Raw genomic sequence first — 15,095 nt, 5'->3', positions numbered from 1 at the left:
GATACAGCTGCTCAAGACTTGAAAAGCATCAGTCAGTCTCTACCTCCCTAACTCGTTCATCTACTCACTGCAGGCCGAGCCTTTGGGATTGAGAACACAGGGGTGGTGTTTCAGTTTCCCGTATGCAGTGGTACCGGCGGTACTGTAATTTTGTCCTCCGCTTGACCTGGACCAATGGTCCTTGTCCGGATTATTAGCGGACCAATGAAAGCTTCTTTTCTTGAGCCCCCAATCAGTTTAAAACGGTTCTGCGACGTTACAGTTGGTCAGATTTCCTTACATATGAGTCGCTCCAGGCGAGATGAGGAACAGAGTTCAATGGAATGTCTATTGTCCAATGAGACAACTTCATATGCCCCTGGATGCCCTGATTGACATAATGTCCTTGAGTTGACACCTGCATTATTGCGGTAACATGCGTTCGCGCCCAGTTCCTGAGTTGACTCCTGAGGGGCGAATTCCATGGTTCCAGCCGGAGATCGAGACGACCATGGTTCCAGCTTCATTCACGAGCTGCCCAAGTTCATGCGACAGTAGTCATTATACTCCGTAGAGAATGTTGCTCGGCATTCGTTCGGAGTAGAATATCATTGACTCACAGATTAATATCAACAGAAACTAGCCCTGTAGCGTGTGATTTAGTTGATTATATTGAAGGATCGACAGGGCGAGACCTGGTGGAGAGCTCATAAGGAGACTGCCGAGAGGAGGCCCCTGAACCAAAAGTCCACTTAGACTCCCTCAAAGTTCACCACCAACTCAATCCAAACCCTCGCCGTTTCTTCTGCGACTCCCTGCTTTTGCTTCTCTCCTTCTTAGCACCATTAGTTACCTTGTGCGCGAGCAATGCCGTTGTGTCCCATCAACGATCCCTCGGCTCTCCCGTCTTCCTACCGCGTCTCCTTGCTGTGACCCCTCCGCCTCGCGTCACCCCACGATCGTGAACAAGCTCTTTGTGCCATTTCCCAGTGGAATACAGTACACTGGCGATCATCAGCACCATGGAGCCCTCCACTCAACACCCCTCGCGCGTCAGCTCCGACTCGATCGCTCATACGGTGAACCAGACCGACTCCATGGTGACAGTACCTCTGTCGCCCAATTCCGAAGACAACCGAGAATGGCGCACCCTCGATACCCCACAGACTCCTACCGACACCACCCCCCACTCCGACGACGAGTTTGATACGAAATCTACCCCTACCGCGAAACCCGACCTAGAAACAGAGCTCGCCCGTTCCCGAATTAGCGAAGAAAATGACCGCCCGGATATACTGGAAGGCGATGCGGTGGACTGGGAGGAGCTGGAGAAAACTGAGGAGCAGGAGCCTCGAATGGAAGGGTCTGATGAGGTATGTCTCATAATCGCGTCGAGATACTTGTGTTGACATTCCTAGACCACCGCCCTTCTTTTAGCTCGTCTAGAACAAGAGAACAACGCTCTCGCTACCAACCCGAAATCCGGGCTCGCCAGGGTTGCTTCGAAGGAGAAGCAACAGCGCCCGTCGCGGTCACAGTCCCTCCACCACATCAAGCGATTGATCAACGAAGATCCTCGATCCTCCCTCCGCTACTCACAACTCACACCTCCACCAATGACCGAGCTTGAGTTCTGGGCCGCTCTCGTGGCGGATTACCCCCAGACCGTACAGCGACTGCCGACATTGACGTCCAACAAAATTAGAGGAGGCGTGCCACCTCCTCTGCGAGGTGTCGTCTGGCCTAGCTTGTCAGGAGCACGAGACCCGTCCCTCTTGACGGAGTACCAAAGACTTCTCGGTGAAACAAGTCCATACGAAGGACTCATCGGAAAAGACATTGGTCGAAGCTTTCCGAACGTCGAGATGTTCCGCGATCCGAATGGTGAAGGACAACAAATGCTCGCCCGAGTGCTCAAGTGTTTCAGTCTCTACGACACGAAGATTGGCTACTGCCAAGGGCTAGGCTTCGTGGTGGGTCCTTTGTTAATGCACATGTCGGATGCAGAGGCATTCTGTGTGCTAGTGCGGTACGTCTCGAGTTTTACGATTGCTGGATGAAACTAATTTTCTAGGCTTATGGACCATTATGACCTACGGACCTGCTACCTCCCTGACCTGTCGGGTCTTCATCTCCGTGTTTATCAATTCCAAAACCTCCTTTCCCGTCTCCGACCTGAACTCTTTGAACACCTAGAATCGCTAGGCGTCGAGCCTGTCTATGTCTCGCAATGGTTCTTATCCTTCTTTGCTGTGTCGTGCCCTCTGCCGATGCTGCTTCGAATTTTCGACGTGATCTTCCTCGAAGGCGCCTGCGAGACACTGATGCGTGTTGCACTGTCATTGCTACAGCGCAACGAGAAGAAGATCATGGGCTGTGCAGAGTTTGAAGACGTAATGCAGCTGTTGCTGTCAAGGAGTCTTTGGGACACGTAAGTTTCTTCTCCTAGTGCAAGACCACTACTGACTGGTACAGTTACGCCTTTGACGCGGACGACTTTGTCAACGACTTCGTCTCTCTCACTACACTCGTAACAAAGGAAAGCCTCCAAGCACTAGAGGCCAGCTACAACCAATCCCAAGGTATCCCCACCGGAATCTCCTTCCCACAAATGCAAGCTGCAGCATCACGATTTCTCGGCCGCTTCTGGGCTGGATCGGGCCAGCACACTTCCGTCAAATCCATAAACCTCAACCCCAACAATGCCAGCTCCACAAACAACCTCCGCCGATCAACATCCAAGCAAAGCATGGCATCAACCCTCAACTCGGTCGAGTCCTCCTCCGACGCCAGCACAGCCCCAACAGAACTCTCTGTGGAAGCCCAAAAAACACGCACGAAATCCTCCATCTCCCAAAACAAAGACCGCGACTTGCACAGCCAAATCGAAGACCTCCTCATGGCGCTCAGCGACCTCCAACGGCAACACGCAGACCTCACCCGCGAACTACAACAGGAGCGCGAAGAGCGCGAAGAAGACCAAGCGCTCGCGCGCTCCATGCTCGAATTCATCAAATCCACAAACCCCGACTCTGCCCCCGCAGACCTCATCTCCAAAGCAGAGGAACGCTTTACAGCCATTGACTCCACAAAGCGCGCCTCCATCAACCAAACAAAACACCAACTCCGCGACGACCTCGATCGGTGGAAGAATATGTACTCTGTCGAATCCGGGCGTTGCCTCGACCTCACCCGGCGCATCGACGAGCACGAACAGGAGAACTCTTCTCTCCGAGAACAGCTCCGCGAAGCACGAGGCCGTATCCAAGACGGGTACCGCGACCGCCAACGTCTCGAGCGGACGGTTCGGGATCTCCGCGCCATCAAAACACCCGCACCCGATACACCACCTGAATCGTACGGCTCACCAACAAGCGAGAACGGCGAAAACGTTAGCCCCGGCGGTCTCCGCGAGCTGAAACTCGGCCGCTCGGCGTCGCAGAAGAACACAACGTTCAACAAACGCTCGAGCAGTTTGGGATTACAGTCGATACTTGCAACGCAGAACCACCAACCACCTGGTGATGAAGCACTACTTCTTGAACTTGTTAACGCAAAGACGGCTGAGGCGGTGGCTAAGCAGGAGCTTGAAGAGGTGAAGGGGAAGTTAGACTCGTTACGGAAGATGATTGGGCCGCGGGGCCTTCCTAGGACGTCGACGACGGAAAATCGGAATTCGCTACTCGGGTTGCCGCTTACGCCGGGGGTTTCGAAGATGCCGACGGAGCCGCCTGCTTCGACGGGTGGTGGAGGGTTCTTTAGTGGGTGGGGGAGGCAAAGTTAGTTTAGTTGTACTTTTACATGTAAAAAGTAATTGTATGAACAAGACCCTCCAGTTAGGTTATGAAGTTACATTTTTTGTACCAAATTCGAAAGAAATCTCCTCACTGTGCTGGACGTAATGTGAGATGATTCGTATTACAGTTGAGGTCCACCAACGTTCATCGCTGGAGGACCTACCTAGTCATCAGACTTTCGAGCGCCAAAAAGCATAACCTATTCGTACATGAAGGGGGGCAGGATTATCTATGATAGAAGTATGTTCTGCATAAGATCTGGACCGTGAAGTGGTTCTTGAGTACGGCCGGGGAGTAGCTCCACACCCCACAATCTCCAACAACCCCTCCCTCGCCATTTCAGGCAGGTTTCGCCGCCTCTTTCTCAACATCTCCTCCCTCTCCAACTTACCATGCCGCCGCCGAAACTCCCCTGCACGAACTGCCGCCGTAAGTTACCATTTCTATACTAGTAGACATCGCCGCTAACTCTATCCCTCTAGAAAAACATCTCAAATGTGACCCCGAATCCTTCCTCACTAGCCACGACAAGCTAACAATACTCCAGGCGACAGCCAACGACCAAAATGCGGCCGCTGCGAGAAGGGAAAGCTTGACTGCGTGCCTGTTGAGCGCAAGACTGTTTTCCGCCAAGGCACAAAGGAGAAGAGAGATGAGTCTTTCGCGGGAGATCAGGTTTGGGTTAGTAGTGAGGCGAGGAAGTGGAGGAGGACGGGGACGGAGACGAAGGCGCAGACGCAGATGCAGGGGCGACGAGAAGAGGAAGAGTTGAATAACGCCGGGGTGGTTCCTGTGGTGAGTGGAGCTGAAGCTGCTAGGAACGGTGGAGATAATCTAGTCTCTCACGCCGCTGGGGGCACAGGGTCGATGACGTTCTTTTCGACAGTTCTTTCAGACCCAAGTCCACCAGGAGAGTATCAAGCTGTTGATCCTTTGTTCCTTCCGACAGTCCATACGGATTTAAGCCCGTCGGGATATCCTCAACCTGTCAGCCCGCTTCATGCGCTTGTATCGGCGCCGGTGGGGGACCAGCAGTCTCCTGCATCTGTCCCTTCAGGAGTCATTGACGCAAGTCCACATGGAGACAACCATATCTCACCTTCAATCACAAACCTCACAAATCATACTATCGACTCGAATCCGCAGCCTCTAGCCAACATCGAAGAGTCCTGTTTGCTCCGCTACTTCATCGAAGAGCTCTCCCCATGGGTACGTCCCCATCCAGAACATAGCACACGCCCAAGCTAACCCATCAGTTCGACCACTGCGACTCGCACAGCCATTTCCGGCTCACCGTCCCCCTCCGAGCACAGCACTCCCCCACAATCCGCAACGCCATATTCGCCGTCTCCTCCCGCCACCTCAGCCGCCTCCCGCAATACAGAACCCCCCAAGGAATCCTCTACCACAACCAATTCCTCCCCACCCTCTCAACCTCCTCGGCGGTAGAATACATGCTGAAATGTATTCCGGGGCTTCTCTCCTTCCCTACAATTCAAGACCCGCAAGAGCAAGAAAACCTCATGGCAGCTGCAATCATCCTGCGCCAGTACGAGGAGATGGAAGAAGAAATGGAAGAGTCGGAAGCGGATCAAGACCCGCGCGTGCAGAGCGTGAATTTTCTGGCTATCACGCAGAAGATAATTACGTCGATGATTTCGTCGCCGCTGGGTCTGGATCGGTCGTCACTCGCGACAGCCGCGTACTGGATTGCCATTCGGCAAGAGGTGTACTACGCGTTGACGAGACGGCGGGTGCCGAGCGTACAGTTTACAAGAGAGGACTGGGAGAGTGCCGAGCCGGCGAATATAATGATTATGCATGCGGGGGAGGTAGCGGAGTGGTGCTGGGGAGGGAGAGATGGGGCTGAGTACGGTGTGTATCCTCTCCACAGCTACCAGATACAATCTTTCCAAGAAACTCTTCTGACAATTGGAATACATCTAGAGCGACTAAAACAGCATCAACAACACCTATCATCCACCTACACTCCACACTTCGCCCCAATCCTGCAAAACCCCGCCGATGTAACCAAAGCCGAGATCTTCCCGACAGTCTGGTACACCACCGACGCACAGGTCACTGGCGTGCAACACCTCGAGCTCGCGCGGATGATTCTTATCGCTGAGGATCCTGTGTTACAGTACGTTCCACTTGTTTACTTCAACCCCTCTACATCCCCCTTCCGATCCCTCCTTCTAACAAATATAACCTAGAACCCCCACAACTCCCCGCTCAACCCACCGCAAATGCGAATCCCGAGTGCGCTCTATCGTCTTAAACATCTGCGGAATCGCACTCGACAGCCCCTCGCGGATGCCGGCGCTTGTCAACGCTGTTATTGCGATCCTGCTTTACGGGGAGTACTTTACGGAGCGGCGGGAGCGGGAGGCGCTGGCGGGGGTTGTGCAGCGGTTGAAGGATATGCGGGCTTGGCCGTTGCGGAGGGCTTTTGGGAGGATTGTTGGGGAGTGGGAGGGTGAGTGATTTGGGCGATAGTATCTGTATCTATAGCTGGAGTACGTTGTGAGTCATGGATGTTGTTTGGGTAGGCTGTTTAATGCATGATATGAGTCATGGGTATAGTAGTAGATAGAGATGGGGGTTGCGCTGCAGATCGGAATACGAGGTCTTTGATGTCGTCAAATAAATCAGAAACAGCGCCATCAACGCCAGGCTTATATTTTGACTGGACTGTCTGTTACCTCTCTTCCGATCCATTGTGACCTGCAACCTGTAACCTTTATCCTATCTATCTATCTCCTTGGAACGACTGTCTCTCAACCAAAAATATTCCCCCGCAATGGAACCCCATCACAATATTCAGATTATTCCCGTCTCCGCAACCCTCACCCCCCAATCCCCCTATTTCTCTCGCATCCTACAGAAATACAAACTCCTCCGCCTCAGATCCCTAACCACAGACCCCTCCTCATTCACATCAACCCTTGAACGCGAAACCGCATTCAGCGACAAAACATGGACATCGAGACTACTGAACCCGCTTGGGCGGGTCTTTGTTGCTTTGCAGGCCCCACCTAGAGATTATGCAATTGGGAGTGATGGTGATGGACCTGACATCGAGAACGAGGGCGCTGCTCTAGCTCTTAGTGAAGGGGATTGGCTGGGCATGCTTACCATGCATGGCCCCGTGGCTTTTCCTCAAAATACAGGGGCTTCAGCTGCAGCTCCAGCTACCAGTGAGGAAAATGGTCCCGAGAAGGAATCTGGAGCTGAGCAAGCCCCATGGACCCTCTTCAAAGATCTTGACTTTGAGTCTGCCGCGAGAGCAAAGGGTGCTATCACCGTGGGCTCAAGAGTTGCGTGTATTCTTTTGGGGATGTATGTGATCCCCGAGGCTAGAGGGCGAGGGATCGGGAGGGGGTTAATTGAGGCTGCGGTGGGGGCTGTGGAGAAGGAGAGTCGGGAGAGGGGATGGAGTGCGCATGTTTCGGTGTTGGTGCTGGGGGGGAATGAGGGTGCGAAGGGGCTGTATGAGTCTATGGGGTTTGTGAGTTCGAATTGGCAGGGAAAGGAGGAGGGAATGGTTGAGATTGAGGGTGATCAGGCTTGGGCGTTGGCATTGGATATTGGCAGTAGTTAAGAGGGTTGATGGCAGGAATTGACTCGAGAATTTAGTTTATCCACCAGAATCTATGGCATTGTTTCATCTTCAGAAATTATTGTCGGCATATGCAGCCTCAAGAATTCCTCAATAGCGACCCCCGGCACCCCATGCCTCATCCCCGTTTGATCATTCCAAGAACTATGCAGCCCGAGCAAATTGCCCGTCTTCTCACAAACAAGCGGCGCCCCCGAATGCCCCCAGTACGTCCACGCATCGTGCTTCAGGCTTCCAATCTCCGAATTATCATGCGGATCCGCACCGGGGACCAACCCACGCAGTTTCCCCTCAGAGACATTCAACAGGTCGTATCCTGTCTCCTGCGGGGTGGCTGACTCGAGATCATCGGCACCTGGTTGTCCGATACAGAGGATAGGAGTGCGGATGTATGTCTTTTGAGACGTGAGGATGGTAGAGTCTGCAAGCGGGATTGGCGTGAATCTAAATGTAGCTCCATCTTCAACAGCCAAAACCCTCGCAAGCGCTAAATCCCTCGTGACATCCCAAACCACACACTCAACTCTCACAGGAATACCATCGTACGTAAGGAGATATTTGATGCGCTCCGCCTGCCACTCCTCTTCACTCTCGCCGAAACAGTGCGCGCATGTGAGGATGTACCCTCTCGACTGGATGCAGACGGCTGTGCCGGCTTCGTGCTGCGCGAAGATGAGTGTTGCTTTGAGGGCTGTTGTTATGTGGTCTCCGTGTGATGCTGCGGTTCTTAGGAGATCTGGGCTGGTGAGGCGGAGGCGAAGCTGCTTCTTGCGTAGGAGGCGGGTTTCAGTGGCTGTTAGGCCGGGAAGAGGGGTGGTTAGTGCGGATTGCTGTTGTGGGTTTGGCTTGGGGGCTGCGGTTTTGCGGGTTGCTGAACGGAGTGTTCGTGGCATTTCAGATGTTATCTTGTTATAGGTGGCTACGGTGATTGATGGTGGTGGTGATGATGGGGATGAGGGAGTGTGTTGACGTGGTGCTCAAGGAGTAGGAAAAGTTTACGCGGGGGGGGATAATACCTATAACACGAGATCATGTGAGATGTACGCTAGTTAGAATCATCCTTAAGCCAAGCGGATTGGAGTTGGAAATCGAAGATGCTGTTTCCCGGCTGTTGAGGAATCTGTATCGAGAAGCCCTAACCAGATAATATGTACTTTCTTCTCAATGCCCAAAGTCGACTCTGGTTCTTTTCCTGTCCACTGGCACCCGTGGTGTATGTGCAGTGAATAATAGAAGATCGACCTATTTCGGAGTTTTACTTCTGCTGCTCTGCTCTGAGAAAGTCCGGATCGACACACAGTACCACCTACATAAATAATGACTTAGCACCTCATCTCTTCTCCCTCACCCATCAAGGCTCAACAAATATGAAATTCGCCCCCATCTTGATACCATTCATATCCTACTTAGTCCCCCAAACTCTCGCCACAACAACAACAACAACCACAATCCCCCCAACCCCAATTCCCGCCCTCTCCACAATCCAATGGACATCCACAAACACCACCCTCGACACCCCAAAAGTCCACCCCGTAAACGCCACAACCTGGGAATGGTGGTACTTTGACGCGATCCAGACCTCTGAGAAAAACTCCACCGATCAAGCCGCCTTCATCGCAACCTTCTACACAGCCCTTCCCAGCGGCTTCGACCCGCTAATCGGGTACCATAATACGGGATTCACGAGTTTAACTCTAGCAGAAATGAATGTTGTCTGGCCGGATGGTACGGTGGAGACGGTCTTGGTTAATGCCACGGAGGCGGTTGTTACTCTTGCTTCTTCTGATGACGGAGAGGGGAATGCTGTGACGGGGGTGTGGGATGGTGGTAATGGAGAGAGGGTAGGGTTTAGAGGAAGTGAGGATTTGATGACGTTCACAGTGGATGTGGACGTGGGTGAGGGTGCGGATGCTGTGCAGGGGAGGGTTGTTTTGGAGTCTGTGAGTTTTGCTATAGCCTTAAATCCCTCCCTCTGAGACGAAATGGGTTCAGAGAAACTGATTGTGTCCTAACTGTGTGGTAACTTTTATTAGATCGCACCACCGCACTGCCCCTGCGCCCCCGCAACAGCAGGCCAAACGCTCGAAATAGCACCTCATGTCGGATGGACGAATGCCGTGCCTAGTGCTATCGCGACAGTTGACCTCTCTGTGCGTAGACGGCCACTGAGATTTACTGGCATTGGGTATCATGATAAGGTAATCCTGCTCTTTTCCCTCATCTTTCACCTGCCATGATACTCATCTAACTATACACAGAACTTCGGCTCCCAACCCTTCAGCGCAACCATAGGCTCCTGGTACTGGGGCCACGGCCAACTCGGCCCGTACACGGTAACCTGGTTCGACGTCCTCACGACGGAGAGAAAGAACTATGTCTCTGCGTATATTGCGCGGGATAACAAGATTATTAATACGCAGTGTGAGGGGGTCAAAGTGAGGCCGGTTGGCGGGGACGAGACGTATCCGCCGCGCGTGAGTAGTGGGTTACCGGGTGGGTTTGTGGTCAATATTACTATTCCTAACGAAAATGACGAGGGAGATGCGGGTGTAGGTATAGGTGAGGAATTGCAAGGGAATCTTGACTTTACGGCGGAGGTAAAGTATGTTCTTGCTGGTGGTCGGCAGGGGTTGAGGTATACGCGGTGGATGGGGAAGCTGGAGGGGGTGGTGGGTGGGGAGGTGCTGAGGGGCGATGCGATGTTTGAGCAGTTTAATTTCTTTCAGTAGTGGAAGGGAAAGGACAGGGCGGCTATATGGGCATGGTAAATTGTTGGATATCTATAGTCCAAGCTACTATCGATTGGTTAGGGCATGGTTCTTTGGCGCCGTGCTCTCAGCGTGAGTTCTCGACCAGTCATTTATCTACCACTATGCTCAGCCTCTCTAGCTTGTAGGGTAAATGAGAGGAAGTTACCCGTGGCTTATGCTCATTGAATCTCTGCTCAGAGTGGCTGTACCTACCCCTCGGCGGTTCTTTGTTGGATCTCAGCACTCCCCGCACCCCAATTCCAATGCCTCGCATAAGTTCTTTGGAGGCGCATGCCAGACTTGATAGGTCAAAGACATCAGTACATTCAGCACGTCCAGTAGAGCCATGCGATAAGCTCAGCCACCCACTCAAGATCCATCAGCCTTGCCGCAGCATAACCACAACTATCAACTCAGATCAGCCTCGACTTACCTGCGCCGCTTCTCAAGACATAGTATATAAACCCTCTGACCGGCCGCTACCAAGTCTCTGCATCCCACAATCCCAATTAACTCAGATTATTACAGCACCTCCCACACAACAATGACATCCCGCGCAACCGAATTCCAGCAAACCTTCTCCCTCCCCTTCACCAACCAGTCGCTGATAACCGAAGCCCTCATCGCCCCCGGCATCACATCCCGCGAAGGCAACAAATCCCTCGCCCAGATTGGCGACACCGTCCTGCAGCTCGCTCTGCAGCTTGAAGGGCGCGAAAGGGGCGTAAGTCGAGGTAGGCTTGCTTGCCCCCAGACACACTGACTCAACCAAGACATAAAAGCAATTAACTATCAACCACTCCAAACTAGAAAGAATAAACAACATTATTTCCAACCGCGCCGGCAACGCAAACCTCGCGCGTCGCGGCTTCGCGCTCGGTCTGGACCGCTTTATCCGGAAGAACCCGTCGCAGGGGAGCTTTTGCTCGGATCGGCTGATGGCGGATACGATGGAGGCGATTGTGGGGGCTTATTTTGAGGATCGCGGGAGGGAGTTTGCGGCTTTGAAGGTCGTTCTTGATGTTTTGGGGCTGGGGTGGCCGGAGGATGGAGAGGAGAAGTGAGCTATGGGATTCAGATTGATGGATGAGATGGAAGGGTTGCTCTAAACCCATTGAATGAATCAACAATACTGTATTCAGATCTATAGTTTATATCTAGTACGTCCCCAACAAATACTCCACCAGCGCCAAACAAGCCATCGACTGCCCATACGGCATCGCCGTCAACGGCACATCCTTATAAAACTCCAACGTGTCGCCAATCGCCGTCCCAAAGCTCGTATTCCTCAACTCCCCCGTCTCATCCACAGCCCCGTACACCGCTGCAATCGCCCGCTCCGCCACCCCCCGAAACTCCTCCCCAATATACCTCTTCCTCACGGCCTTGAGAATCCCATACGCAAACCCCGCCGTCGCAGACGCCTCCACATACGACTCTGCATCGTCAAGCAGCGTATGCCAGTACCCACTCTCCGCCTGCAACCGCGCCAACGCGCGCACCTGCGCCAGCAGCGTATCAAGCAAATGCACACGAATCGGATCCGATTCTTCCAAATCCAACAACTCAATGAAATCCGGAATGACAATGGTAATCCACGCATTCCCGCGTCCCCAGCGCGCACGCGCGAAATTGTGCCCGCCATCCTCAAACGTCCACCCATGAAAAAACAACCCAGACTCCGTATCAAACAGATACTTGATGTGCACAAGAAACTGCCTCTTCGCCTCAGCGATATACCCCGGCCGATTTAGTAGCTTCCCGATCTTCGCCAGCGGCAGCACAGTCATCATCAGCGTATCATCCCACAACTGCTCCTTATTCTCCGCGAGATACGTCACATGCTGCATGCCTCCATACTTTGTCCTCGTAAGATCATGCATCGCCCACTCACCCCACGAGTCCAACCAGGGGAGATAAGTGGGGTTGCGTGTTTTTTCGTAGAGGTATGCAAGCGTGAGCATGGGCGCCATGGTGTTGATGTTCTTGGAGGTGCCGCCTTCGGCGAAGCGGGCGGCGAACCAGGACTCGATTATATTGAGGAGGTGAGGAGAGTTGGTGAGTTCGTGGTATTTCCAGATGCCGTAGAGGCCGATGCCGTGCGTCCAGTCCCAGCCGGACCAGGATTTTGTGTCGACAATGCGCCCGTCGGGGAGGTGGTGGATGAATGTTCCGGAGGTGTCTTTTATGTTTATCAAGTTGGTGATGAGGTTGTTGAGGGCTGAGTGGGCGAGGGGAGGGGTTAGTTTTTCTGGTGTGGGTGCTGGGGTGGTCATGGTGGAGGTTGGATTGGGTCTGAAATGTAGAATAGAAAGAAAAGAAAAGAAACGAAATGGGGTGTGTGAGAGGTTCTGACTTTGCGTTCTGGGTGATTGTTCTTCTTGATTTATGTACTTGTGCTTGGGCCTCTGGGCTGGGGTTGACCTCACCTGCAGTTGTTTCGGGATACCTAAGTTGGTATTTTTGCCGAGAGAGGGGGGCGTGGGGAGGGTATTGGAGAATATACGCACTTCAAATGGGTTTCGTATCTGCGCGAGTCATGTACAGTTACAGACTTGACCCTGCTGAACCTTGCATGGTGCAATTGCATGGTGCAAGCATGTCGATCGTGCCTCCGACGGCCGGGTAATTTTCCGGGATGGACTTGTCCAAGACGAACAGCGAACAGGCTATCCCCTGACAGGCAATTTTGGCGAAGGGAAGCATGGACTAGCAGGTCTTAGCGCTGGCTGGAACTAAGGATCAAAGTTGGGGTAGATGGGAGTATGGAGTGTGGAGTATGGGGTACGGGGTAGTCCTCTCCCCAGCATCCGTCAGTCGGAAACCTGATAAAAGGTCAACTCCTTCTCCCAATCTTGCTTTCTTCTCATGCACTTTATTCTTCTCAGCGCTGTTGCTATATCAATACAAAATGGCCAAGGACGCGACCACCCCTGTGGGTGAAGCTCCTACAGACCCAACCCATCTAGAGAATGTCCTCTCCCAAGACGACATGGGCAAAGACGCCGTCGATTCCTCCCGCATCGACCACGAGGTCATGCAGTATGCAGGACAAGAAGCAGTGGCCATTGACAAAGCAACCAACAAACGCCTGCGCAAGCTAATCGACCGACGTGTCCTTGCCATCATGATCTTTACCTACTTCTTGCAAGCGCTCGACAAGGGGACTATGTCGTTTGCTTCTATAATGGGCATTCGGGAGTATGCTGGCTTGAACAACGGACAGAAGGTCGGTCCACAATTCCTGTGGTAGAAAGTGTACTGACTCTGTAGTACTCCTGGTTGACAACCTGTATCTACATTGCTGTCTTGGTGGTGGAGTATCCCACCAACTGGATCATCCAGCGCGTGCCGATCGCGAAATACTTGGGGCTAAATATTATTCTCTGGGGATCTACGCTTGCATTGCATGCTGTCTGCAAGAACTTTCCCTCCCTGCTTGCGGTTCGCACGTTGCTAGGTATTTTCGAGGCTGTCTGCCAGCCTTCGTTCGTACTGCTCTCGAGTATGTGGTATAAACGGCATGAACAAGCAGAAATCGTCACCTATTGGTATATTACCAACAACAAACCCCTCTCTAGACTCGTCAAGCTAACACGAATAGGTATATGATGAATGGCGGACAGCAAATCGTCGGAGGCCTCCTGGCCTACTGTTTCAGTCTCATCGGCAACGACCACCATATCCAGTCTTTCCAAGCCCTGTTCCTCACATACGGCTGTATATCCGTCTTATGGGGAGTCTTTGTGATCTTCTGGATGCCTGATTCCCCAATGCGCGCGAAATGTTTCACCGAAGAAGACAAGTACCTTATGGTCGAGCGCGTCCGCAGCAACCAAACAGGCCTTCAAAATCGGACTTTCCGAGCTGACCAGGTGTGGGAGGCAGTACGTGATCCGCAGGTATACTGCTACATGGCAATCCAGATCTTCACGACACTGCCAACAAGCGGGCTCGCTAATTTCGCGAATATTATCATCGAGAGCTTCGATTTCACGGTGCTAGAGACTCAACTTCTATCTATGGTTCTCGGATTCTATATTATCATCGTGTTATTCACAACGCTGTTCTTGATTCGGAAAACGGGTCAGAATCTGTATATCATGCTTGGCTTTTTGATCCCGTACGTCTCGTCTTCAGCCATCCTCTAGTTACCCAACTAACGAGTACAGCTCATACATCGGCACCATCGTGCTGATGACAGTCGAAAACAAAAACATGGCCACGAAAGTCGGCCTGCTGATAAGCTACTACATCACCATGTCCTTCTGGGCCGCCCAGACGCTCGGCTTATCCATGGTCTCGCGCAACATCGGCGGCGCGACTAAGAAATCCGTCGTTATTGCAACGACGTTCGTCTCCTGGGCTGTTGGAAATGCTATCGGTGTGTATTTCATATCCCCCTCCCCTCCCTTTCTCCCATCTTGTATTAATTGGGTGCGTGTGTGCAGGCCCCCAAGTCTTCCTCGACAACGACGCCCCGCGCTACTTCACGGCCTTCGGCGTGCATCTGGGCTGCTACGTGTGTCTGACTATTGCGGTGGTGCTGTTGCGGTTTCACTTGTCGGCTCAGAATAAGAAGAAAGAGAGGATGTTGCGTGAGGCGGGGCTGGATCCCGAGGAGGAGAATCTGGCGCATGCGTTTGAGGACCGGACGGATCGGGAGAATTTGTATTTTCGGTATATGTATTAGGTCTAGATCTTGTGAGTTGGCTCTGAGCGAGATGCATAGGGTCATGGTGGTCCTCTATAGTTGGCTCGTGGAGGTGGGAGGTATGGGTAGTTAGGGTAGGGTTAAGGGGTCCAATTAACGATGTGTAGTAGCAAGAAGCGACCATGACACGCCCTAGTTACTCCAAAGTGGTGCAAGACTGTAAGTAGCTTGGAACGTTTACAGGGCTTCCTCAGCGAATGCGAATTTTCTGTGGGTATAGACTGGTGGTTGGC

At 52.6% G+C, this 15,095-nt stretch overlaps 7 protein-coding genes across 7 annotated transcripts; 5 read left to right on the top strand and 2 right to left on the bottom strand.

The window, feature by feature from the left end:
• Window positions 1-1,001: 1,001 nt before the first annotated feature.
• BJY04DRAFT_219003 (putative GTPase activating protein (Evi5)) lies at window positions 1,002-3,763 on the top strand (the record flags this gene model as incomplete). The annotated part of the gene is made up of 4 exons (XM_073716455.1): window positions 1,002-1,352; window positions 1,398-2,008; window positions 2,054-2,410; window positions 2,455-3,763. The coding sequence occupies 4 exons, from the start codon at window positions 1,002-1,004 to the stop codon at window positions 3,761-3,763; spliced, it is 2,628 nt and encodes an 875-aa protein (XP_073570346.1).
• A 405-nt stretch (window positions 3,764-4,168) lies between these two features.
• BJY04DRAFT_219002 (uncharacterized protein) lies at window positions 4,169-6,263 on the top strand (the record flags this gene model as incomplete). Its single annotated transcript, XM_073716454.1, has 5 exons — window positions 4,169-4,205; window positions 4,259-4,273; window positions 4,324-4,985; window positions 5,033-5,919; window positions 5,993-6,263. 5 exons carry the CDS (start codon window positions 4,169-4,171, stop codon window positions 6,261-6,263), a joined length of 1,872 nt encoding a protein of 623 aa, XP_073570345.1.
• A 316-nt stretch (window positions 6,264-6,579) lies between these two features.
• On the top strand, window positions 6,580-7,380 carry BJY04DRAFT_219001 (GNAT family N-acetyltransferase; the record flags this gene model as incomplete). The annotated part of the gene is made up of 1 exon (XM_073716453.1): window positions 6,580-7,380. One exon carries the CDS (start codon window positions 6,580-6,582, stop codon window positions 7,378-7,380), a length of 801 nt encoding a protein of 266 aa, XP_073570344.1.
• A 36-nt stretch (window positions 7,381-7,416) lies between these two features.
• On the bottom strand, window positions 7,417-8,291 carry BJY04DRAFT_219000 (S1 family peptidase; the record flags this gene model as incomplete). The annotated part of the gene is made up of 2 exons (XM_073716452.1): window positions 7,417-7,430; window positions 7,577-8,291. The coding sequence occupies 2 exons, from the start codon at window positions 8,289-8,291 to the stop codon at window positions 7,417-7,419; spliced, it is 729 nt and encodes a 242-aa protein (XP_073570343.1).
• A 2,303-nt stretch (window positions 8,292-10,594) lies between these two features.
• Window positions 10,595-11,320, top strand: BJY04DRAFT_71437 (ribonuclease III domain-containing protein). Its single transcript, XM_073720921.1, has 2 exons — window positions 10,595-10,882; window positions 10,959-11,320. The coding sequence occupies exons 1-2, from the start codon at window positions 10,693-10,695 to the stop codon at window positions 11,210-11,212; spliced, it is 444 nt and encodes a 147-aa protein (XP_073570342.1). The 5' UTR covers window positions 10,595-10,692; the 3' UTR covers window positions 11,213-11,320.
• On the bottom strand, window positions 11,306-12,424 carry BJY04DRAFT_218998 (glycoside hydrolase family 88/105 protein; the record flags this gene model as incomplete). The annotated part of the gene is made up of 1 exon (XM_073716451.1): window positions 11,306-12,424. One exon carries the CDS (start codon window positions 12,422-12,424, stop codon window positions 11,306-11,308), a length of 1,119 nt encoding a protein of 372 aa, XP_073570341.1.
• A 635-nt stretch (window positions 12,425-13,059) lies between these two features.
• Window positions 13,060-14,841, top strand: BJY04DRAFT_207972 (major facilitator superfamily domain-containing protein; the record flags this gene model as incomplete). Its single annotated transcript, XM_073713927.1, has 5 exons — window positions 13,060-13,377; window positions 13,422-13,699; window positions 13,753-14,271; window positions 14,321-14,532; window positions 14,600-14,841. The coding sequence occupies 5 exons, from the start codon at window positions 13,060-13,062 to the stop codon at window positions 14,839-14,841; spliced, it is 1,569 nt and encodes a 522-aa protein (XP_073570340.1).
• Between the last annotated feature and the right edge of the window lie 254 nt (window positions 14,842-15,095).

This window comes from Aspergillus karnatakaensis, assembly GCF_047715665.1.
Source record: "Aspergillus karnatakaensis strain CBS 102800 unplaced genomic scaffold BJY04scaffold_29, whole genome shotgun sequence".
Taxonomy (NCBI): domain Eukaryota; kingdom Fungi; phylum Ascomycota; class Eurotiomycetes; order Eurotiales; family Aspergillaceae; genus Aspergillus; species Aspergillus karnatakaensis.
Note: the sequence above shows the minus strand (reverse complement) of the source record. Positions and strands in the feature narration are given on the sequence as shown.

Excerpts from the sequence above, each read along its gene's own strand:
- BJY04DRAFT_71437 (XM_073720921.1), top strand. The coding sequence starts at position 10,693 with ATGACATCCCGCGCAACCGAATTCCAGCAAACCTTCTCCCTCCCCTTC. Across the intron at positions 10,883-10,958 it reads CGAAAGGGGCGTAAGTCGAG|AAAGAATAAACAACATTATT; the intron begins GTAGGCTTGCTT and ends ACTCCAAACTAG.